The sequence below is a fragment of the Chiroxiphia lanceolata genome, chromosome 4, assembly GCF_009829145.1.
Source record: "Chiroxiphia lanceolata isolate bChiLan1 chromosome 4, bChiLan1.pri, whole genome shotgun sequence".
Lineage (NCBI taxonomy): Eukaryota > Metazoa > Chordata > Aves > Passeriformes > Pipridae > Chiroxiphia > Chiroxiphia lanceolata.
The window spans coordinates 71,940,018-71,963,678 of record NC_045640.1 but is presented as its reverse complement, the minus strand read 5'-3'; the positions used below and the strand labels follow the sequence as shown (position 1 = coordinate 71,963,678).

General features: G+C 41.2%; 2 protein-coding genes across 5 annotated transcripts in view; one reads left to right on the top strand and one right to left on the bottom strand.

The window, feature by feature from the left end:
* Positions 1-2,121: 2,121 nt before the first annotated feature.
* Positions 2,122-19,055, top strand: METTL14 (methyltransferase like 14). 2 transcript variants are annotated; one of them, XM_032686868.1, is made up of 11 exons: positions 2,244-2,508; positions 2,658-2,746; positions 3,388-3,475; positions 7,408-7,488; positions 7,874-7,961; positions 10,328-10,418; positions 11,968-12,109; positions 13,212-13,304; positions 13,937-14,053; positions 15,893-16,103; positions 17,634-19,055. In XM_032686868.1, exons 1-11 carry the CDS (start codon positions 2,443-2,445, stop codon positions 17,945-17,947), a joined length of 1,380 nt encoding a protein of 459 aa, XP_032542759.1. In that variant the 5' UTR covers positions 2,244-2,442; the 3' UTR covers positions 17,948-19,055. The 2 variants fall into 2 exon arrangements, with proteins under 2 accessions (XP_032542760.1, XP_032542759.1); XM_032686869.1 differs by lacking the exon at positions 13,212-13,304 and having other exon boundaries at positions 2,122-2,508.
* A 2,343-nt stretch (positions 19,056-21,398) lies between these two features.
* Positions 21,399-23,661, bottom strand: part of SEC24D (SEC24 homolog D, COPII coat complex component) — a 49,190-nt gene continuing 46,927 nt past the window's right edge. For 2 of the 3 annotated variants that reach the window (XM_032686866.1, XM_032686867.1), the window contains exons 22-23: positions 23,418-23,507; positions 22,897-23,037 (exon numbers count right to left, since the gene is read on the bottom strand). In XM_032686866.1, the coding sequence (XP_032542757.1) occupies positions 22,897-23,037; positions 23,418-23,507 (231 nt within the window). Of the gene's footprint in view, positions 23,038-23,417; positions 23,508-23,661 lie in introns of all 3 variants that reach the window. The other variant, XM_032686865.1, reaches the window with a different exon arrangement.

Genomic DNA, 23,661 nt, shown 5'->3' with positions numbered 1-23,661 from the left:
ATAATGCTATGAATGGTTAAAAAAAGTGGCATAGAATGTCTGCTGATTACACAACCACCTGACAGTGGAAGTAGATACAAGTAGGCCGGAGGACAGGATTTGAAATCAAAATTATTGCAACAATAGAAATAATTAAAAAGATTGAATGCACATCAGCAAAGAGAAGTGAAAGGTAATGTACTCAGGGATAATCAGTTAAACAAAAACAGGATGAGAAACAACTGGCTTCATAAATTTGAAGGGAAAAATCTGGAAAATGGATCAAGGGTGATGGCAATTCAACAAAGTCATTAGTCACCAAAGAACCAGGATAACTGCACTGAGATGCCTAAGCAAGTCAGTCACCTGCAGCGCATCCTACATCATGTCTGTATTCCACAGTCCAACTGAATCCTAGTTGGGGGAAGAGGCATTCACGAAAGAGCTGACTTGGTGATTCCAGGAGGCAGAAGGAAACACAGCAGGGTGAAAAGAAATGTGATGAGTCTTCCCAGGCGCTGGGGACTGTTGCAGAGGAGAAGCAAATAACTTCTGCACGCTCATGGCAAAGCGTACGAAATGCATTTCTCTTGCCGTCCATATGGAATCAAGGCTGTAAATTCCAGCAAGGAGTATTTAGAGTGGAGAGTAGGAAAACAAATCTGACTGTAAGTACCACAAAGCTCCGGTATGGATTGCCCAGGGAGGCTGATGCAGCTCCAGTACTGCATATTTGTAGGTTTGACACCATGTCATGGATGCCATCAGGATAGAGGCTGGATTCCGTGCTTTTTTGATGATTCCACTGAAGATTGTGATGCAATCGAAACACCAATATGGGTGATCGAACTCAAATATAGATTGGAGTATGGTGCAGTACATGTGCATGTGTAGCTCTTGATTCCAGACTGGCAAGGGTTTGGCCTGATACTTGTTTTAAGAGAAGAAACAACTGACCACAGACTGGGTACAAAGCTGGGAGAGCCAAAACCACAGCATGCACAGAGAAGAAGAAAGGCATGGAGCATTCTGAAAATATACAACTTTCTTGTTTTGAAACAGTGTGTGGATATAGCAGAACATCTTTCATAGCCATTAATATTTGTAAAGATCAGCTCATCTTAGCAACCAGTTCTAAAAATGGAGTGCAGGCTCCCACAAACTTCATCGTGTCACATCCAGGAGGAAGTGATTTTGTTACTCTGCAGGGACTTCTACTGTATTCATTACAGCCAACAATATCAAAGCAGCGTGCAGTAGTGTGAGATAACATTTCTTTTCCCATAACATTGCCACAGATAGGACAGTATAACTAGTAATGTATTCCCTGGGGAGATTAAAAAACACCTCTTGGTATTCTGGGGTTTTAACATTTAAAAGCTCCACTGTTTTTGTAGGATGTTCTATCCCTGAGAAATGTGAGTAGCTGGAAAAGGTTTCTTTTTGCATTAGTCTGCACTTCTCTCATTTCCTTCTCTTCCTGCATCTTTCTCAATTTGACTTGCGTAACATGGTTGACATGTATACAATATATACCACATGAAAAAATAGGAGAATAACACCTTGTATCACAGAAGTGTGACAGTGTCTGGCACTCAAATACCAGCAGAGGAACACCACACTCTGTGAGAGCTGAATGTCCCTTCTCAGCTCTTCTTGTCCACATCTTTGGGTGTGGCAATTACAGGAAGAATCAGAAGAGCAAACATCAGCATTGATTATGGTTGTAGGGATAATTTGTAATGTTTCTTTGTTCTTTTGTTAAGTTTCCTTTTGTGAGACACAAGGGACTGATACTTATTGCACAACTTTTGAATGCAGACGGTGGGTCTGTATTTCAATTTTCATTCTTGTTGCATTCTGAATAGCTGTCAGAATGAAAATCAGCATGCAATGTGGATTACATACATTCACAGACAGGATGTACAAGAGGGACGAAAGGAGAAAGTGGGGAAAAGACCAAAATTCAGATGAAAAAGGCTTTAAAGATTCTGCAAAACTCCCTCAAAGCAGAAGTTTTTAAAGGATCAGAAGATGGAAGCAAAACATGAAGGTTAACCTAGAAATAACCACACTGGATACTGAAATTGGATGTAAATGATGTACTTTAGGAAAACCGCTCGAGGTAAAACCAGGTTGGGGGCCCCATGCCCAGCTAATTGCTGAAGTGGCCACAGCTGTGACACGGCCTGAGGGGAGCCCTGCACAGCCGGGTGTCTGCCTGAGGGAGAAAACTTGGACTGTAGAGCTTGAGGGAAGACGGATTTCATATCTATACTTGAACAACGCCCAAATTACACGAGCCTGCTCAATGACTCCAGGGCAGCCTGGCCACGGATTTCCATGAGGGAATTGCGGCGGGCGGGAAGTGACGCGTTGTGAGGGAAGTGACGCCTGGGCGGCGGGAGCCCGGCGGAGCGGAGGGTGGCGGTGGCTGTGGCGGAGCGGGGCCGGTTCGCGGCCATGAACAGCCGCCTGCAGGAGATCCGGGAGCGGCAGAAGCTCCGGCGGCAGCTCCTGGCGCAGCAGGTACGGCCGGGCCCGCCCCTTCCCCCTCAGCGGCCGCCGCTACCGCGGCCCGGTGCGCTGGAGGGGCGAGGGGCCTGGGGCGGCCCTGGGGCTGTGTGGGGGTGGGTCCGCAGTGGCCGCGGCGTGAATTTGTGTTTCCCGCTGTCCAGCTAGGGGCCGAGAACGCGGACAGCATCGGCGCCGTGCTCAACAGCAAGGAGGAACAGCGGGAGATCGCCGAGACCCGGGAGACGTGTCGGTCCGTATCGGCGAGGGGGCTCTGTTCGAGACTGGGGGCTTGGTGCTCTTACAGGCCCTGGAAACGGGGTGGGATTGATCTCGGCGAAAGAAAGTGCTTTAATTACCCAAATCTGAACTTTGGCTAAGGCGAGGGGTGTCTGGTTATTCTCTTCTCAAAACAGCTTGGAAGTACAGGCTCACATTTGTTTCTTGTGTTAAAAAGATGCTGCGTAGGAAAACTGAGGTGTGACTTCAGAATGTGCCACCTGTGTTGTCCCAGAGCCGTTATGCTTTTGTTAAGAGCAGTTTAGTTTAAAACTTCTTTTGGACCAATAGTCATGTCTAGACACGTGTAATGTTAGTAATTTATCAGGTGTAAAAGTAATTTTCTTGTGTGACCAGACTTAATTTTGTAGATGTACTGCTTTGGTTAAAATAAGCTGTACTGTTCAGAACAGAAAAATGAGAAAGGGAAGGAAATTCCTCTCCTTTCAGGAGTTTTGTCCTTAGTAAGTTGTGCTGCTCTTGAACATACTGAAAGAGGAATAGCTTGTCATCAAGTTTCAAAGTAATTTCAAACTTTTAACAGAACCATGTAGTCAAGGCAGATTATCAAAGATTTCTGAAAATATGAGGATTTTTTTTTTGGGCTGTTCACAGTGCTGCTTATGATACTTCTGCACCAAACGCAAAACGTAAATATCCAGATGAGGGAGAAGCGGATGAGGAAGAGATTGAAGAATATAAGGTAAGGAAAAAAAGGAAAAAATTACTTTTCTGTGGTGTTCTTGTGTCCCTGAGGGACTTTTAAAATATATATGCATGCATATAAAAGTAAATGTGATGTGTATAGGTACTTCTAATATGTGTGTCCCTCAGGGGCATCCAAGGTGTCGATGCTACGTGGTTCTCTTCAGGCATAGGTGCATTGAACTGCACATGCTCCAGAACCCAATTTTTGAGGCTTTTTTTAGCACTGCTCCTGGAAGTATAAAACGTGGGTGCTCTTGGGTACACACAAAAAACCCCTTGACCAGAATTTTGTTGTGTCAAAAGAAAACCTTGTAGTTAGAAGGAGGTACAGGCCATGGGATGAGATTTGGGGAGGCTGAGGGTGCCTTCTGACCTGTCTGATAAGTGCCAAGTAATGTAGTTCTGGATAAATGGAAGAAACAAGGAACTCTAAGGGAATGGAAATAAGAGGCCTGGTTTGGAGTGTGCTTCAAGCATCTAAAATGCCCAGGAAAAGTTTAGTTAAAAAAAACCCAAAACAAACAAAATGCCTCCATGGTCGATGAAGTGTTGTCAAACTCTCATGCCCTTAATTTTTCAGATGCTCATCCCAGAGGTGTTTGGCAGCTTTCTCCATTCATATCCAATGCAATGTTTTGGCTAAGATGGATGGTAGAAAGAGGTTGAACAAAGGCATGATTATCATACAGCTGTGTTTATGGCTTGTTTTGGGATCTTGTTGCAGCATATATCCTCCCTCTGCCCTTTTTTCATGTCCTAGTAACCTTGCTTCTGTGGTTAAATAGAATCAGTGTATTTATTAAATTATGCAGTGTCTGCTGTTCTCTTGGATGCCTAAAAAATAGCAATTTTTGAAATTTTGCTTCGTTGTGTTGCATTTTTGCTCAGCTTTATAAATCTTTCTGTAATGTCTTATTTTCTGTCTTACTAAACCAGAAAGTTAATGCATGACAGGATGTTTTTTGATGACTAATTTTTTAAAGTCTATCTGTAAAGGGACAGACATTGTTTCTTATCATGCAAAGTGTTAGTCTGTACCTCTTGTTCAGCAAACAAGTCATGAGCTCACAGAAGGGTGTTTGTGAAGTGGAAGTTTTATGCTCACATTAGGGATCAGTTCATGTCAGTTTATTTTAGTCCTTCAAGTATGTGGATAAAGAACTAAATTGTAATTACCTGTGAAATATATGTGGATAAGCCACTTGGGTTGACAAAGTACGTGACTCATCATTAGGATTTTCTTCATTAGTGTGGGGATGTAACCACTTCTAAGTAACCAGACTCTTGCTATATTGTTGAAATTGAAGAATATTTTAATAACACTGGCTCAGACCAAATTCAGTTGAACAGATGAATAGACTTAAGAAACTTAAAACCCACAAGCAGAACATCTATAGTGGAGACATCAGCTGTTTCCTGCAGACATTGCTAATTCCCTATTGGCAAGGAGATCAGAACAGTAACATTCCATTTGTATTTATATAACTTTTTCCTTAGCACTTTGAGCCTGTTTAAATTTAGTCTTGTAATATGAACTGATAGAAATATCTAGATCCTTACAGTATCAATCCCTGTTGGATTGTGTTTAATGCTTCTTAGACAAAAGTAATAGACTTGAACCATTAGTGTTCAGGGCAAATACCACAAATTCATCAGTTAGGAAAATTTGGGGTGTTTCTGATGTAAAGTGCCTTGTGTCTGTATCCCTGGCTTGCTAAAGTGAGCCAGTGACACCCAAAGACCTTACACTGATGCTTTGAGAGAAGACTGAACAGTGACATTGACTTTTTTGTTATAACTGCATGAGAGCAGTTTTTGAGATTAAAAAAAAGGCAATACGTTTTAATTTGAGGGCACTTTTTTGTGGGTCTGGTTTTGGTTTTTCTGTAGAATAGTTGCAAATTTATAGTGATGGTTCTTCATAAGCATCAGGCTGATGGGAAAACAAAGGGCAGTGGGGCTGCTTGTTTGCCTTCCTGCTGGCAGTTTGCCTTGGCACCACAGGGGTTGGAGATAGGGAAGAGATGCATTAAAGGCAAAAGTGAATAAGGGATATTTTAAGGTCAGAAAGTTGAATTGTGGTTCTAAAGAACTCCTAAAATACTCGTGTTTTGGTGGAACTGTACCAGTTGTACCAGGGTTAGTTGAGCTCCCTGATCTGTATTTGGAAGTGGCACACAATGGGATTAAACAGTTTGCTGCCACTGCCAGGCTTTTCACTGCCTTCTAGAGCTGGGGTTGTTGCTGCACCCCCAGGTGATTTTACTCAGTTGTTTGAACCTGTATGAGTGTCTGTTTTGTGGAGTTTTAACTTTGTATGAAGTACAGAAACACCTGTGGTTTAGTTTTACTGTCTGCCAGCCTAATTTGAGACAGCCCAGTTTTGCTTTGTTTCTGCAAGCAGTGGCCTGCGAGCTTGGGATGCTTCCATGCCATTGTTGTGGAGGCTGGAAAGATCTTACTTGGTTGAATCATGGTAATTACTTAATGTATTTCTAGTAATTTGAAAAAAAAATTGTGTTTGATTATTGTGGGTAGTTTTTGTTTCCCTAACAAGGAAAACAAGGATGATTAATGGAGGAGAACCTGTGTCATTCTATCTCTGTTTGGGCTGTGTCGTTTTCCCTTTGAAAGTTGGTGGCGTGGGGTTTTGTGGCCACAAGACTCTTTTTAAATCACTTGTGAAGGCATAAAGAGAACTGGGGTGACTCAAGTGGTATCTAGCAGGTGCTTATCATTAGAAGGCCGAGATTTAGAGAAAGGTGGAAGAGGGGAAACAGGTGTAACTGATGGCATAAGCATCAGTTTTTAGTAAAACTCAGGCTTTCAGCTGGTTTTTTTTGGCCTGAGTAAGACTTGCTGCTGCTTGTCTGCTTTAATTTCTTTTCCTTGCAAACAGTGTTGCTGTTTCTGATAATAATATTTTTGGTCTGGTTAAACAAATGAAAAGAGTGTATCTCTGTAAATTCTTCACCGGAATATTGAGGAAGGGGTATCTGACCTGTTTATCACAACAGGCATTTCAGAAGTTGATTTAAAGCTCCAATTTGGAAATAACAAGAAAGTTATGATAAGGTTTTAACAGTTAGAGGGATCAAAATAGAGGGAGAAGACAACTTTTCATTCTACATTCAGACAGCTTGTGTAGTGCAGGGTAAATGAAGCTGTAATAATATGGGAGATGATATTATTTAGTAGTTCTTCAGTTGTATTTATATATTTATGTATCTATATACTGGGTTGTTTTGGGATCAGTGGGAAAACAGAAAGTGATGTGAAGAATTGAGTCTCTCTTTTGTTCCTGTTCCCTCTGAGTTCTCTGTTAGATGTTCAGAATACATCAGTGTAACAGATCTCTGAACTCCAGAAATCTGTTGAATGAACTCACCAACAGGGGAAAGTTTCCTGTAAATTTAGGGGCTATAAAATGGAAATTTTAAAGTTACTTTTAAGGACAGTCGAAATGAAACACTGACTTTGTACCATGAGCTGTTTCTGCAAACTGTGGACTTTGCTGCCAGGGTTGGAATATAAGAGATGATTGAGTGGATATAAATGCTCAAAAGTTCTAATACAGAAGAATATTAACAAAATACATTATTTGTTTCAGTCCAAGGAGGGGGGGGACAAAAATTAAAAATTCTACACTTTATTAAGCACTGGCTGCACTGTCATGGGCTAGAAATTAAGGGGCTCTTATTTTATTCTTCTTTCAGGGGCCTTTCCCACCTCATTACTGAGAGAGGTGCAGACCTTTTTGAGAATAGGTAATGTTTTTTTTCCCCTCCAAAACTGGAGCTGAAACCATTCATGATGTGCTGTTTTAGGAAATGTCTGTTTGTAGACAGCCCACTTCTCGTTATGATTGTGCTTTGTAAGGAAAGGAGCATGATCTTGCATACTGGTAATACCTGCTTCATTTCCAAGGATGAAGTAGAGCTGCAGCAAGATGAAGAGAACCTGCCCTACGAGGAAGAGATTTACAAAGATTCCAGTACCTTTCTTAAGGTGAGCTGCTTTTGCAATTTTAAGTGTTTCAAAGCTGGCATAGTTGGGTTAAACTGTTTCTGCAGTGGATGGTAGTTGATATACAGCTTTAAAGGCTGATGTAATGGACTAGAATTCACAAGTAGGGAAGTTTCTTGTGACAGATATGACTGGAACTAGTGTTACATTGGTCCTGACTAAAGGTCTGAGTCAAATCACGATGAGCTGCAGTAATGGTGGGCCTGATTTGGAACTAAAATGATGGTCTTGACTAGTGTAACTTATAAAGGCATGTTGAAAAGAAAATAATCTGTTATTTTGTCTGGCACATGTGTTTTGTGTGTGTGTGTGTGTGTGTGTGCAGTTATCTACCCGTTGCTCTCCCTGAACTCCTTCTGTTCTCCAGGGCACTCAGAGCTTAAATCCCCACAACGACTACTGCCAGCACTTTGTGGATACAGGCCACAGACCTCAGAACTTCATCAGAGATGTTGGTATGTCATAGTCAGTGACTGTTTGAAGAGAACTCCTTTGATAGCTCTTCTCTTTCTTGCCCTTTTTAAATTCCTTACAGTTGCTGGGAAGTACAGCTATATATATATATACACTCCACAGTTGTGTCTCTCCCTGTGAATACATATGAATACAGACATTTCTGTGAATGAGTTTATTTTTCATCAGTTAGGAGGTGATTATTGCCTAGGCTGCTCTTACCTTTGGTTTTACTTGAAAGTATTTAACAGGAAGATTTTTTTCAAAACCAAGCTCTTTTGATTCCAGAAAGTAGATGAGTTTAATGAGCAGATATTGAAACTGTTGCAAGTTTGAGTGACAGACTTGCTGTAATGCCTCTTAAGAATGTGTGTAGCTTGTAAATTATGCAAGTTTACGTATGTTGAAGTCAGTGAGCAATATGGATAATGTTTACCAGCTAAATTTTGTAAGTGCTGACAGCTCATTAGAAGGCCCAAGTTTAGAGGATGTTATTTTCTAATTTTACATGTATCGAGCCATCACTGAACTTGTTATTGAAATGATGCTTCATTAGGCTGGATTTAATCTTTCTAAAACTAAGGTACAGTTTGGTCCTGTTTCCCAGAGTAGGTGCATGGTAGTTATTTGGATTTTAAAATAATCAGGACACCTTCCTCTGCAGTTTAATGCAACAGTTTTCTGTATTTTAACAAGTTTAAGCTTGTCAGGGAAAGTGGGTTGTGTTTATAGATGGCAGCCCAAAGAGGTTTTGTTTGCCTGTGGAGGCACTTAGTTTGTTTCTTCTCTATATTTTGTGAAACACATCTGGATGTTTTTTGTGAAAAATGGACTCAGTTATGTCTTTATCTGAAAAGCACCTGGGCTTCGTGGTGAAGTACTTGAGGTAGTTCTGCACTGTTCTTTGAAATGAGTCCAAAGAAATTGCAGCCACTGTTATTTACCATGATTTCTCTGCTGCCTAAAGAATTGGGAAGGGACAGGACAAAGGCCTGTGTTAATGTGGAAGTGAACATGTCAGCAGCAGTGAGTCCAGAGCCTTTATTGGACTGAGGAATATCAGGGTCGATATTGGTCAGAAACATTTTCTACATGATGATCAAAACTCTGCTTGGGTGCTATTTCACAACTGGACATGGCCTTAAAGAAAAGCTGTAAAGCAGCAGTGGTTCTGGAACACATATTTGTTTCTTTTTGATACTGCTATTGGAAGAGAGGGAGAGACCTGTGGGTTTGGATTTGGTTTGGTTTGGGTTTTGATTGAAAATTGTTTTCCATCTATTGCTTAGCTGCTCATAACTGCCTTCTGTTTCTCCTGGGCAGGAGTATTTGACTTGCACTGGGTGGAAGCAGCACAGTGAAAATGAGGAGAACATGGTTCTTTTAAACTATTATGTATTTAAGGAAAAGAATGAAAGTACCTTTTGGGTAGTAAGAGATAATAAAGGTTAGGTACTAATAACTTCACTTCTATGGATGCAGTCCTGGAGCTGGGAGTTAAGATTTTGGAACTAAAATAAGGAGAGGGATGAAGGGTTGTAGGGTTTGTGGGTTTGGATGGGTTGTTCTCCCCAATGGATTAGCAGCATTTAAAGTTGTACATTTAAATGAACATGAAGCTTTGTAAGTAACTCACTAAAGTTGAACTGATACTCCATGGGAGGCAAGAATGGTGCCTCTTTGGTCTGTAAATGCTGAACCTACTGCCAGCAATAACAAAAACATACTCTACTTTTTTAGGAAGGGAGAACATAATATGCTGAAAGGTATATTTTCATCTTAAAACATCTACTGCAAAAGACCTTATTAGGGTTCTCTCTTTTGCAGTCTGAACATAGGAAAGGCTGAAAAATTGACGTCATAAAGCTAAGAGTAGGAACATGTGTTCAAATCTTTGACTGGCACCAGAGCACCAAATCTCAATATAAGGGTTGCCTCAGGGAACCAGCCACACCCCAGTCTTCAAAGTAAAAGCATTCTGTAAATTAATGTTAGTTAGATCTTAATAGAAGCTTACAGATATGGATAACAAAATAACTTTCTCTCATCATCCTGGGACTTTTAGTTTAAGTGAGAGGTTGTTTTCTTCTGGTAATAGGAGCTGTAAATTCCTGCTCTCTGTAGTGCTCTAGAGAAGATTGGAGCATAGACACTGCATTAGGAACAGCCATAATTAGCTGGGTGAGGACAGGAGGCTTTTGTCAAGTACTGAACAAAAAACTGCTTTGAAGAGTTTGGTTTATTATAACAAAAATTAAAATAAGGCTAAGTATTAACATTTGGACCTATTCAGAATACTGGACAATGCTTAATTGATACAGATATACTCTGTTAAGTAGTTGTTAACTTCATGTTTTCTTCTTCTTAGGCTTAGCAGATAGGTTTGAAGAATATCCAAAACTTAGAGAGCTCATCAGATTGAAGGATGAGCTGATATCTAAATCTAACACTCCTCCCATGTAAGTGTTCTTGTGGAAAATGCCTTTCTTCTCCAGACCTGTTTGAAGTTAGCTGTCTGCTTTGCAAATCTCTATCTTCAGCACCTGCTTAGAATTTACATTTTCTTTTTCTGTTTATACAAATTAATCAGTTGAAGCATAAAAAAAAAAGATTAGTTTGTTTCTGTTATTTTAATCTAGATTTTTAGTATAGTATATAAACTAGTTTTTCTTTGCAGTGTGTGGTTGTTTGTAGTATCTAAAGCTTTGATTTGACCAAACTGTCAACTGATTGCCCTGCAGGCTTTAGTCTGGGATTTAAAAGAATGTGATGTGATTGTGAATCTCATGTTGTCATACTGTTTACAATAACAAGAAAAGCTTTAAAAAATTGGCCTCATAAGATAATCTTCGTTGCTCTTGCACCAGCTGGTTTTTGTATAGTGTTCAGCCATTACCTTAGTACCCATTAATTAGATGTTTACTTTGCAGCTGAAGACCAAAAATGTTTAGGCTGACTGGAAGTCGTTTGTCCTGTTGACTTGGAATTACCTCTGAGTTTTTGCTGGATGTCAGACACAGCATAAGTGTGCAGCATGTTACTGCCAGGAATTCAGACCTGCCTGAATGTCAGCCTAATGCCTGTAATATACAGTAGTCCTAATCTGTACTGAGAAAAACAACCTTATTGAATGATAGTCACACACAACCTCTGAAATAGTTGTCTGAACAACTGAGGTGCAAATTGCAGGACTCAACTTGCTCTTCTAAGTTAGGTGTGTTTTGGCATTCTTTAGCCTTAAAGCACTGAAGGGGGGAAAACAGTAATCCAGTGCTGCCTTCTGATAACACCAAATACACATAGAGAATCATAATCTCTTCCACGCACTTTTTGGGAAGGCAGAGGTGGTGATCTGCTGGTCAGCTTCCTTAAGGTTATAGGTTTTTAGGGGAGGGCAGTGTCATTTTTTTGATAGTGATACAGCAGTGAGTGATTGGCAGGTGTGGAGGAGAGTCGTGAGAGTGTGTTTGTGTATTTAATAAAATCAATGTGTGTGGGAGTCTTGATTTGTTACCTGAAAAGCGTGTCCAGCCTTCAGAATCTTTTGAACATAATATATGAAAAATGGCAATTCTAAAAATATGACACTTCCCAAAGTGAAGCAAAACAGAAATCTGTTAGCCAGGCTAATAGTGTTTGCTTCCTAAGTGTTGATGTTTCCTCCTAAATAGTCCATGGATGTACAGAAACTTCAGTGAATCTGTACTAGATACTGTTGTACAGTCTGCATGGGCATCTGCTTGCTGCTTGCTAAATGAGGATCCTAAAATCTGTTTATTTAAGAGAAAGACTACTTAAAAAATGTAATGCAATAGCATCCAGCCTCAATTTAGGATCCATCCTTGAGAATGTGCTACGGGTCTCCTCTACATTTAGAGCCTTTGAGCTGTGTGAACCACACAGGAGACCCTGCTCTTAACTGGCTGCACAGAAGTGCCATGTGGAGTATAATTTTCAAACCACTCTTACACCTTGTCCAAACAATTCTGTCATCTTCTGTTCAAACAGGTATTTACAAGCAGACTTGGAAGCATTTGATATTAGGGAACTGAAGTCCAAATTTGATGTGATTCTCCTGGAACCACCACTGGAAGAATACTACCGGGAGACTGGCATTACTGCCAATGAAAAATGCTGGACCTGGGATGATGTAAGTACTTTTCTTGCTGTGGAAAAGATTTCATACATGCCTTCACTCCTTCACTGACATCCTCCTTTCTCCAAGTATTGTCTGGGTAGGAAATTTTAACAGTCAAACCAATTGTAACTTTTAGAAGCCTAACAAAATAGAACTTGTGAACAAAACCTCAGCTGTGGAAGGTTTTTTCTTGTAGTTATATATTCCCTTACTGTTTAATCAGTTCAGTGGTGTATTGATAGTTCATTCTGTATCTTTTCCTTTTCCATGAGGTCAGCTCTGGAAAAGCAGTCAGTCAAACTGGAGGATCATGAGAACAAAATCAAATTCAAGCTACCTTTAAGGAGTGAGTTTGAAAACCAAGGCATTGTGATGTGATGAGACTGGGTAACTATGTAGAGGAGTAGGTATCTGTGTTAGCCAGTCTGTTACATCAGGCACAAATGGTGCTTGGCCGTGTTGCCCAGGGAAAAACATTCTATCCTAACAGAAAAACTGGGAGTGTTGGAGTCATAGTTTGGCTTCTACTGCATTACTTTTGTTCACAGTGGCACTGAATGAAGCTTGATTTGATGTGTTAGCAAGCTACAGATGAATCCTTTCAAGTTGTAATGACTAACAGATGCTTTGCATCTGAAGTTATTTCATCTTGAATGTTACTGATTTGTCAGTGTTGAACCACTGTCCTCGAAAATTCTTGCTGCTTTTTTTCCTGAAAGGGAAAATGGAGAGAATGTCTTTCCTTTATAGTGATAGGAATTAAACTGGGATTTTTATAAGGTGTCTTCACAACCTTCATATAAGTAATTCCATGGATGAAAAGAAACATTTTGTATTAAATATTTGTGTCACGGTTTAACCCACTAACTCTAACCCAAGCCAAAACCAGCACAGTTGTATACATGCAGTTGGGTACTGGCAAGGTAACTTTTACAAGATACTTTCTGGAAAACAAATTTAAAAGTTTGACTGTGAGTGTATACAGGCTGACAGCTCCAAAACAGTGCTTCCTGATGCTTTCTGTGACAGTGCTTCAAGACTTAGTATTCTTCCTGATATAATTGGTGATTTGTATTTAATTCAGAAACACTTTTATTGCTCTTATTATTATTAGATCATGAAGTTGGAAATTGAAGAAATTGCAGCCCCAAGGTCATTTGTGTTTCTGTGGTGCGGGTCAGGCGAGGGTCTGGATCTCGGCCGAGTGGTAAGATGATGTTTTAATTCAATTTATCAGGGACAGGCTTAAGAGTTTATTTTTATCGTTGACTTTTTCCTGTATAGAATTCTCAACGGTAACTACTGAGGGATGTTTTGTTACTGTGGTAGAGGATATGTAATTTTAAGTGGCATTAAGTGTTTAGATACTGTTATTTTCCAGATGAGTCATTGAGTTTGAGAGGAAACATAATTCCATAGGGTCTAGAGGGGAAACATAATTCCGTAGGGTCTAGAAAGCTGTACTGCTGTCTCGGTTTTCATAGGAGCAGGTTACCATCCTGAGTGCTTTTACAGCTTTTTTAACAGAAATCTCAATAATTTTCTGCCAGAAATATTCATTCCGGAAGAAAGGTGCTACTGTGTCTTAAATTGAGATAAAATTTTTTTAGATATTTAAGAAAAAGATGATATGTAGACATATCGATGTGCACATAAGCCTCTTTAATTTTTAGGGGCAGCTTGACAAAATACGTGTCATTCATGCCAGTAAACACTGTCATTCATTTGTGACAGATTTCCAGCTATGATTTCAGAAAAGTACCAATATGAGTGTTCAGTTTAGGGTACTTACATTTTTGATGTAGTGTGAACTGGTTTTTTTTTTTTTATGATATTTAGTGTCTACGCAAATGGGGTTACAGAAGATGTGAGGACATTTGCTGGATTAAAACAAATAAGAACAATCCTGGAAAGACCAAGACTCTAGACCCCAAGGCTGTTTTCCAAAGAACCAAGGTAAGGGTTTGGCTCCATTGCTCCTCTGTTTCCATCCCGTCTGTCTCTGCTATTGAAACACCTGGTGCTCCACAGGAGTTGGTGACAGGCTTTTGGGAAAGCAGGCACGAGAACTTCAGAGTTCTGTTCTCCAAAGCATGTTTCACAGACCTAAACTTAGCAGTAGAATTTGACTAAATTTAATGTCAAAAGAAGTTTTTAAGGATCTAATAATGAAAAATAACTACAGAAGGCTGGCTGTTGGTTCTAAATGCACACGTGCAGGTATGTGCCCAGAGTTAGAAGCAGAGAGAGGACTGTGAGAGACGAGAGCTCAGCCGGGATCTCCTGACTCCCCGAAGGTGATTGTAAAGGTGAATGGGTCAACTTGGTTTAAAACAAACACTTTTTTAGGGATGCATTCTGGAGGATGTGTATTGAAGGAAATGCAGAGAAAAAAAGTGTTCTGATTTAAAAAACTCAAATGTAAGTTATTCGAAACTTAGAGAAATGTAGATGGGATTAATAAATAATTGGTTTGGGTATATGTGGGTGTAACTGGCAGTTTAACTGAAAAGAGAGTTGGCTGGCAGTTTAATAATTCCAGGTGTCAGTTAACCTCAGGACTCATTCCTCATTCATTAATCATTCCTTAGCATTGAACACCCTCAACCCTGCCTCAGATTTGCCATTTTTAGGAGTATAAACTTCCCTTTGGGATATCTGGAATCTTTCATTGACTTGCATTTACATTAGTGTGAAGTTTGTTTGAAAGTGTGTTGTATCAGTTATAAATATTTATAAGTATAAATATTGTGTGTTTATTGCATATAGTATTGCAAATCTGTGCAGCTCGCTCATGAGGGAGAGGTTAAAGCTGACACAGGAGGATTTGAGGGGGGACTTTGTTTAACAAAGAGGTTCAGTTTCTGGTATTGGGGAATTTCTCTATGGGGCGAGGGTTGGGCTGAGGTCACCGTTTGTGGTAAACACTGGAAATGGAGTGAGTTTGTTCTGACTAAATAAATAGGCTGCTGGGCAAGGTGTACTTACCACTGGTTGCAGCAGCAAATGCTGTTCCATTCTGGTCAGCTGAGGCATCTCTAGATGGGTGCTTTGTGCTGGGCCACCTGTTAGAGAATCTGAGGTATGAGTGAATGACACGTGGTATGGAAGTAAATGTTCCAAGTAGTTCTGCTGAGGACTAGATCTACAAGTAATTTGTTTAGCAGTATTCTGCCTCTTTAGTTCAATTCAAGGTCCAACACCCCTGTTGCTTGAGTGCAGTTGACCAACTGCATAGATTTGATAGCTCAGCTCTTTTGACTTTCACATTTACTTCCCAACTCTGAAAACCCTTCCCAAAATCTGGGAATGATTACATGCTCTTGTCTGCAACTTTTTCTTGAGCCATCTGGCGGCGCTTAGTGAGTCAGTGTGTTTGATCCTGGGGAACATCGCTCATCCAAGCTTGACGTTCCCAGAAACAGAGCTCTGAAATGAGTATGTAGGAGCCTCTTTTCATCCTCTAACAATCGTGGTGATTCCTCATTCATGGATGCCACATACCAGTCACTTAAATTGATCTGCAGTGTTTCAGAGGAAGGAGGCAATGGCTGTTACAGCTCAAGAACATTTTTAATGCTGATGAATTGACAGTTTGATGGTGGCTGTATTTTTTTTATGCAGTAATATCTTCTAGAAAGGAATCTGAGGGTGACGGCTACTTTTGTAAGAGGTACAATATGAAAAAGTACATTATTTGCTGTCTGTTTTATGACTGAGAACTTTGAAAACTGTTTGTGCTCGAAGCCTGCCACAGCAGTACGTGTGGCATGTGATGTGCTCTCTGTGTCACAGGAGCACTGCCTCATGGGCATCAAGGGCACCGTGCGCCGCAGCACAGACGGGGATTTCATCCACGCCAACGTTGACATCGACCTCATCATCACTGAGGAGCCTGAAATTGGCAACATAGAAAAACCTGTGGAGATTTTTCACATTATTGAGCATTTCTGCCTTGGACGACGACGGCTTCACCTTTTTGGAAGGGACAGTACAATCCGACCAGGTAACTGTTACCTTGGGTTTGGGCAAGTAGTTAAATTTTAATGTGCTTCAACAACCTCCTTCCATCGTCCCAGGCCACTTGGTGGGTTCTGCTGGGAGCTGAGGCAATAATGGTTAATCCTAATGCATTCTCCTTCTGTCAGGGCTCGCACCAGCGGGATAACTGTGTATTTTTGTGTGTAACTGCATCACTTGTCTGTTCTCCCAACACTGTGATGGTGGCAAAGTGACTTCTGCTCTAGTTAGTGTTCTGTCCCTCGTGGTCAAAAAGCAGAAAGCTTTGCTAGAACTAAAGATCTCATATGAGTATTTTTTTGGCAAGAACGTCTGTGTTGGAGTGAATCAACCTCTGTTGCAGGAGCATCATAGAGAACCCTTCTAAACAATAGTACAGTTAAGTTACAATTTTAATATCATCTTTGGGAGCAAGATCATAGAAAAGGCTTTTTGTTTTAGAGATATTCATTTTTAGAAGTAAATACTTGCTAAAACAGTAAGTATTAAACAGCTAAAACCTTTATGCTTTTGTTCTCCATGTTATCTCTAATTGAAGATAAATGCTGCAGTTACTCCATTTTCTATTGGACTACTGAAAAGTGTAATTTCTGTCTTTTCATTTTCTGAATATTTCCTTTCCATTAAGCTTTTTTTTCTGGACTTAATAGTGAAATAATCTCCACACTAGCTCTAAAAATTGAAATGTCTTTATCATGTGTAATACAGGGTAGCAGAATTCCCTGCTTGTAAAATTCATGTCAGTGTCCTAAAGAGGTTTCCAGACCTGTGTCATAGGTCAGACCTGTGGATCTCAAGGAGATACATTGTTGGTGTATGTGAAGATCCGTCAGCCACAAAACTGTAGTTTTAGAAGAAATAGGAATGAGCTTGTTTTAATGTTTGCCTGTCTTGATTCACTTGGTGAAGCTGAAGTGCCCATTGAATGTTTTTCTATAAACAGGCTAATTTAACTCTGTAAGCTCTATTTTCATACCATGTGGGCTTCAGCAGTTATTTTGTTTTCAGAGGTGTGCTTCCAGCAGGCTGCACTCTTGGCTGCACTGTCACAGCTGAGTTCTGGAGACAAAGTTACCTAAATCAAGTTACGCTCAGCCCATAAACAGAGAAATTCCCCAATACCAGAAACTGATCCTCTTTGTTAAACAAAGTCCCCCCTCAAATCCTCCTTTAACCTCTCCCTCATGAGCGAGCTGCACAGATTTGCAATACTATTTGCAATAAACACGCAATATTTATACTTATAAATATTTATAACTGATGCAACTTTTAAAAAGGGGAGAAGGATGGTGGTGTTTTAAATTAGATCAATTCACTGATCAGGTTTAGTCTGGTACCAGGGGAAATGGATCTTGCTTCCCTAGAGGCGACCTTTTCATTCCATTCAGTACAGGTGACATGTAGGCAAGTGTCTCTCCCTGTCACTTGAGTGTCCATTGAGTGGAAAAAGGACAGTAGTGGCCTCGGAAGCATGAAGTTTGTTTTTGCTTTTATTGACTCTGGTTTTGTTCCCCAGGTTGGCTGACGGTGGGACCCACCCTCACCAACAGCAACTTCAATGCAGAGACATACTCCTCGTACTTCACGGCTCCCAACTCCCACCTGACGGGCTGCACCGAGGAGATCGAGCGGCTGCGGCCCAAGTCGCCGCCGCCCAAGTCCAAGTCTGACCGGGGCGGGGGTGCTCCCAGGGGAGGAGGCCGAGGAGGGACTGCGGCCGGCCGGGGAGAGAGGGGCAGAGAGAGGAACAGAACGAACTTCCGGGGTGAGCGGGGTGGCTTCCGAGGGGGCCGAGGAGGGACCCACCGAGGGGGCTTCCCCACCCGCTGAGGAGGTGATGGCTTCTTGCCTCATCCTACGCCCCCGTCTCTGAATCTCTTTCTTAGTCTTGTTTTTCCTGAACTGAATTCCTCTGGAGACTCAAGCCAGATGACTTGTGAAATTGGTTTTGGTGAAGCTGTTCCGGTCTTCCTGGGCTGGCACAGCCCCACCCCTGGCTGGCAGCTCCTGCAATGGCAGCACTGAACTCACAGCAGGGAGCACCATCCCTTCACACACCATGGGAAGGAGGGAAGGGAAGGTACTTGCTCTACTCTTAGGAAACTTGGGGTGGGGGCTTTCTTTTCAGCTGCCATTTTCTCCAAAACACAGATTCCTCTTATTTGGAGGTTTGGGCTTGGACTGACCTGGATTAATATTGTGGAATGGGCATGAAATGCAGTTCTGACTTGCAGACTGTCTTATGGAAGAAAAAATGCTGTGTCTGTATTGACACCTATTTTAACTTCTCTGAAACCAAGGAGCAAATGGAATAAATAGAATTCTATTTTTTCTTATTTGGTTTAAATTTCCCAAATTATTCCTGGGAATAGGGAACAATTTTTAATTTGTGGTGTATGTGCATTCACTTCTCATTGGGGAGAGTGGTAATTCCGTGCAGTCATGTGTTGTGCTTCATGGAAAGCACCAAGCTGTGTGTTTGTGTGCAGTCCAGAACTTCTGCAAGGTCTGGATTGCTCCTGGAGCAGGGATTTACACCCACTGTGTGTTTGTAACACTTTGTTCTTTGGGAGGTAAGACAAGTGTCACTGCAGAGGAATCGGTGACCTCGTTGGAGGGTGGATTGGAAATGCGTGTGTGCAGTTCCTGAAACTTGTCACCTGGGAACAGGGTAATGAAACCGTTTGGCTTTGCCTGTGGGAGTTGCACACCTTTGGAAATATTGGCTGTTGCTGATGAGCTCCGGTGCAGTGTGGACAGACAGTGACTCACTTTGTACAATGTTTTTAGCAGAACCACAGCTCTGAGTTTCTTGGTCAGTACTTGGCAGGCTGAACAAACTTGGCTGTTGGTGTCTCAAGGTCGGAGCTGTGGGTCTTTGATTTTAAATAGCTGTCCTGTAAAGTAGCGGATTATTAAACATGTTTATCAAAGCTAATGTTGAAATATTTTTCTTCATATTTTATGGGTTTGTTCTCCTTGAGGTTCTGGAATTGCCAAGTGGTTTCCTCTGTGCTGTTGTTGAACAGGAACTGTTCTTTTGGTGCAAGGAATATTGGCACAGGTGTTTTTGAGGGTCTGATCAACTTCCTGCCTGGGCAGTGTGCTTGGCTGGGGATTGGCACAGTGCTGGTGGAACTCGCTGTTGTTTATGAGTTGGTTCTTCCTGTGTTATTTGCACATCTGGAGAGTGACTGGATTTGGGGAGGGGGTGTTTTAAGGGTGGTGCTCATTTGGCCATCAGTGAAGTCAGCCATGGGCTACGTGAACAGCATCTGACAGAAGGTAAATGCCACAGTAAGGAAACTTTGTGATTTTTGCTTTAGTCATGTTATTCGAAAAGTTAATACTGGAGAAAACCTTAGGACCACTGCTTTTGTGCCAGGGACAAACTTGTTTGGTGGGGTTTTTTATGAGTAGAAAATGTTAATTTCCATTTCCCCCTTTTAACCACATGCCCATTGCTGATAGTTCAGTGCTGGTTTTAACTGAGTTTAATGGACAAGGAACTCCACCTTTGTAGCCATCCTCCATGAAGAACAATTACCTGCTGGTCATTATGGGAAGGTGGTGTTTCAGCAGTGACAGACTGATGGCCTGTAAAGGTGAGACAGCAGCACACCCAAAGCTTGGTGTCATGTCCTTGTGGTGGTGGAGGAGATGATACTTAGAGAATACTGTAGTGAGACACTATTACACACACCTCGTTGGAGAGGGTGAAAACATCTGGTCATTTCCTAATCACTGTGATTTGGAACATATCTAAAGTGGTGTGTAGAGATGAAAGGCTTTTAATTGCATTACTGGTGTCAGTTAATTTCTCAGTTGTAACACTTTATAGGAGGAGGATAAGGCTCAGAATCAGTGAGCTGATGAATTTTACCCCAGGTGAATGAAGACCTCATTTGAGCATACTGTCCTTGAAGATAAAGAGCCTAACGTGTTTCTTCTTTTCCAGTTCTATTAAATGCATAATGCCTGCAGTCTGAGTTGGGATGCCTGTCTAGATCTTGCCATGTTTTCCCATTCTGGAAGAGGCTTAGAGTACTTGGAATATCTTACACCCTCTGTGAATTAAGTGAGGAATTTGACAGTTGCACTGACAAGATACTCAGGATGTGTCAGCATTTACCTTCAGAGGGAATTCAAGACAATCACCTGTAGATCATTGTGTGTAAATCAGCCACAGCTGGAGGTGGTTGGAGTGATGGATCTGCTGTGTAGGTTGGCAGTCAATGCTCTTGGGGGTTTGAGGTCTTCCCCAGCACAGGCTTATTGTGTGTGTTCAGAGGTGCTGAATGCTTTGTTCAGGGGAGTGGAATTTAGGCTGCAAACTAAACAGCAGTTTTGATCTGATAATGGACAATAACTGGCATTAAGTCAATTAATTAATTTTAGAACACTCAGCTGTTTTTCTATGCCCTGCCAAGGATTTTAATATCCAGAATGCACTCTAGAAATAAAGAATATATGAACATTTCAAGCCCATTACATTGAAAACATTTTTAAGTCTTGTTTCTTCAGTGTGGCTCTATAAAGATACAACGAGTAACTGAAACTGATAGATAAAAGAACCCACTGTTTCTGTATATAGCAGAAAAGATGTTCTCTCATTTGAAAATTGGTGGCAGCTTTATTGCTTTAGTAGAAATGGCAGTTGTGTAATGGGCTTCTGAAGGTCAACTTAACATGGAGAAGGGCTACACTAAACCTTCCCATAATAGGGTCATTCTCATAGGCTGAAAAATTAAGCAGTAGGTAACTTTGGTAGTGAAACAGGAAGTAATTTTCTCTGTAATTATTACAACAATGACAAAGGAAAAAAGATGTTTACTGCTGTAAACCTGAGTTAAACACTACAGTCCTGCTGTTCCTGCAGAGCCAAGCAGTGCACTTGTAATATGTGTGTGGTAACTGTCCCTGTCATGATCACTGCCAACAAGTGCTGGTTTAGCTGTTGGGATGGCTTAATGTAAGTAAACCAAACTGCACCTGGCACGAGCTGTGCACGTGTAACAGCTCTGCCTTGCTTGGGCTTGGTTCTGAACAGCCCCTGTGCTGGGCTTTGCCAGCACTCAGGGAAGTGACAGGTACACTCTGCTCCATTTGATCAACTCTACCAACCATTCCTGGGGGTGATGCCAACCGTGAAGCACCTGGAAGAAGCTGGGCTGCCAGCTAAGCTGCCTGTCCTTGGAGTAGGAGAAGACCTACACCGTACTAATTGTTGGATGCATGGCCATAAAAAACTTGGAGAACTTGGTATATGAAAGAACAAACATACACACGATGATTATATTTAATAATTGCTTATTTCTTTACACAAAGAGTTGCTGGTGTCATTTTACAAATGGAATGGCAACAAATACTTTTTACAGGGTAATGTCTACAGCTAAAAAGTGCTTGTCTTGGCAGCTGAATTCAGGCTGAGGATCCTTTTGTAATACAGCCACTTATTTTAAGAGCTCTTGGTCAATGACACATACAGGACTCTATAGATAAGCTGTTGAACCAAAAAGTTACACATTTTGACTGCTTATCAATCATGGATATTAAATAATTAATACTAAGTAGCAACACTAACATGTTGAAAGGCACTTTTTTCTTTACTGAGGCTTAGCCTTACTTTTGAGTCTTTTTGGCTTTCTTTGAAACACTAATTGTTTTAATAATAGCTTTTCAAGTTCGGAAAAGTTCAGACCTCTCCCCCAGAGGCACTGGTCCTACAGAGACAGACACACTGATGAAGTATCTGAGGTAAACAGCTGTTCCAAAGGCTCTGGCTTTCTAAATCCTACCTTCAATATTGGTATTAGCAGAGGCTTGTTTTTCAAAGCAGTGACCACTGAATAAATCAGTCATGTGAGAGGAGATCACTGCAATAGAACTGGTATTAAACATGAGGCTTTATAGCACCACAGATAACCTTTGGTTAATGTGTCAACTGCCTCACAGTTGACCTGCCACTGAAATTTTGAGGGACAGATTTTTCTGAGTTGTATTGGGAATATTCCAGTTAAGAAATGTACTAAATAAAACCTAACCTGTGCAATTTTAAAAAGCTAACTGCTGCCCCTAAGAGGAGGCATTATCTGCCAAACATGGCAAAAGGATTGTTGGATTACTGTTCTTCTGTGGTCCCCATTGTTGTTGCACTTTCTCAAGTCCAGTTAGAAAACTGAGGCATTTGTGTCCTGGACAACCCCAGCTGTAGAAGGGTCCCCAGAACTCTGTTTCTGTAGAAAGTAGCACTTGTCCCTTCCAGGAAAAAAAGGATTCGCTTCCAGGAAGGACTCTGAAATCCTTCAAACTGAACTATGTGTTTACTTCCAATCTGATTCAACTGTACATCCTCACTTAGAAGTGTTTTGTATTTTTTCTATATAGATTCTGAGCATCTCTGCCAGCTCTTGTACAACTTGTGTCTAGTAAAAGGAATAATTAAGAATTTTGTAAATTGTATTTTAAGAAATGCGTACCATATATGCTCTTAAGCACTGACAGTCTGAAATCTGGCAATTGATGTAGAGAAAGAGTCAGGACTCCCAGAAGATTTATACCTGAGTGCAGAACCTCCTATTCTACAGCTTAGTAAGTAAGCGAAGTACTCGGGGAGAGGTGGGGCCAAATGACAGTGTCCAAAAAGAGCACAGAAGAGGGTCAGCAAAGCACAGCAGAAGGCCTGGGCCTGGTGGAGCTGTGGGCCAGCCTTAAGGCACCAGGGACTCTCCGTCCCTCCTGCAAAGGGAAAAAGGAACTGAGAAATGTTAAGTGTTGCCTTAACTGAGCAGCTGACTGATCTCCTTGTGAATGCAGACGAGAAAATCCACATAAGAAGCTCCTCCATAAATACTCTTGTCTTCTACTAGGAACTGTCGGAAAAGCATCTCTGGCTGTTCCCGTTGCTTCACTATAATCAGCTGAAAAGAGAGAGATATTTTAGAATACAGTCATAGTAGATTGCAGTAGTTTTCTTGTGTCTATTAGTGGATGCTCCTGAGGTGGGGAAAAAACCCCAAAACTAATAAATCTTCACATTTCAGGAGCTGAACAGAGGAGAAATTAATGTGAATTAAGGGTTGCAGAATAAAATGGTTACCTTTTAGACTTGACTACCTTTGAAAGTCAGTTTTGATTAGGAATTAAGCATATTTGAGATGCCTGTGCCTACAAATCATGCTGGAACTCAGCGATGTGCAGGAAAACTCCTGATACATAAAAAAACCCTTTATAGCTACTGGTAAGTTTTCACAAAGCCTGTAGTGTTTTTCTGAACAGGCATGGAGCAGAAACGAGTTACCTTCATAGTGTGGGGCTTTTGGCTCTGGAGTTGTTCCAGGATATGCTTCAGTTTCTTAGAGAATGGATTGTCCAGGTCAGGCAGGGATGTCTGTCAGAAGGGAAGCGTGGCAGGTGGTTATCTTCCAGTCACATCTCTTACCAGTTCACACAGACAAGACTAACTGCTGATAGTTATGGTGTAAGGAGCTGCGGATTTCATTCTAAACTGGGAAATGCCATCTCCTTCACAAAAATGTCTCATC

Excerpts from the sequence above, each read along its gene's own strand:
- METTL14 (XM_032686868.1), top strand. The coding sequence starts at position 2,443 with ATGAACAGCCGCCTGCAGGAGATCCGGGAGCGGCAGAAGCTCCGGCGG. Across the intron at positions 10,419-11,967 it reads AAATCTAACACTCCTCCCAT|GTATTTACAAGCAGACTTGG; the intron begins GTAAGTGTTCTT and ends CTGTTCAAACAG. Across the intron at positions 12,110-13,211 it reads AATGCTGGACCTGGGATGAT|ATCATGAAGTTGGAAATTGA; the intron begins GTAAGTACTTTT and ends TATTATTATTAG.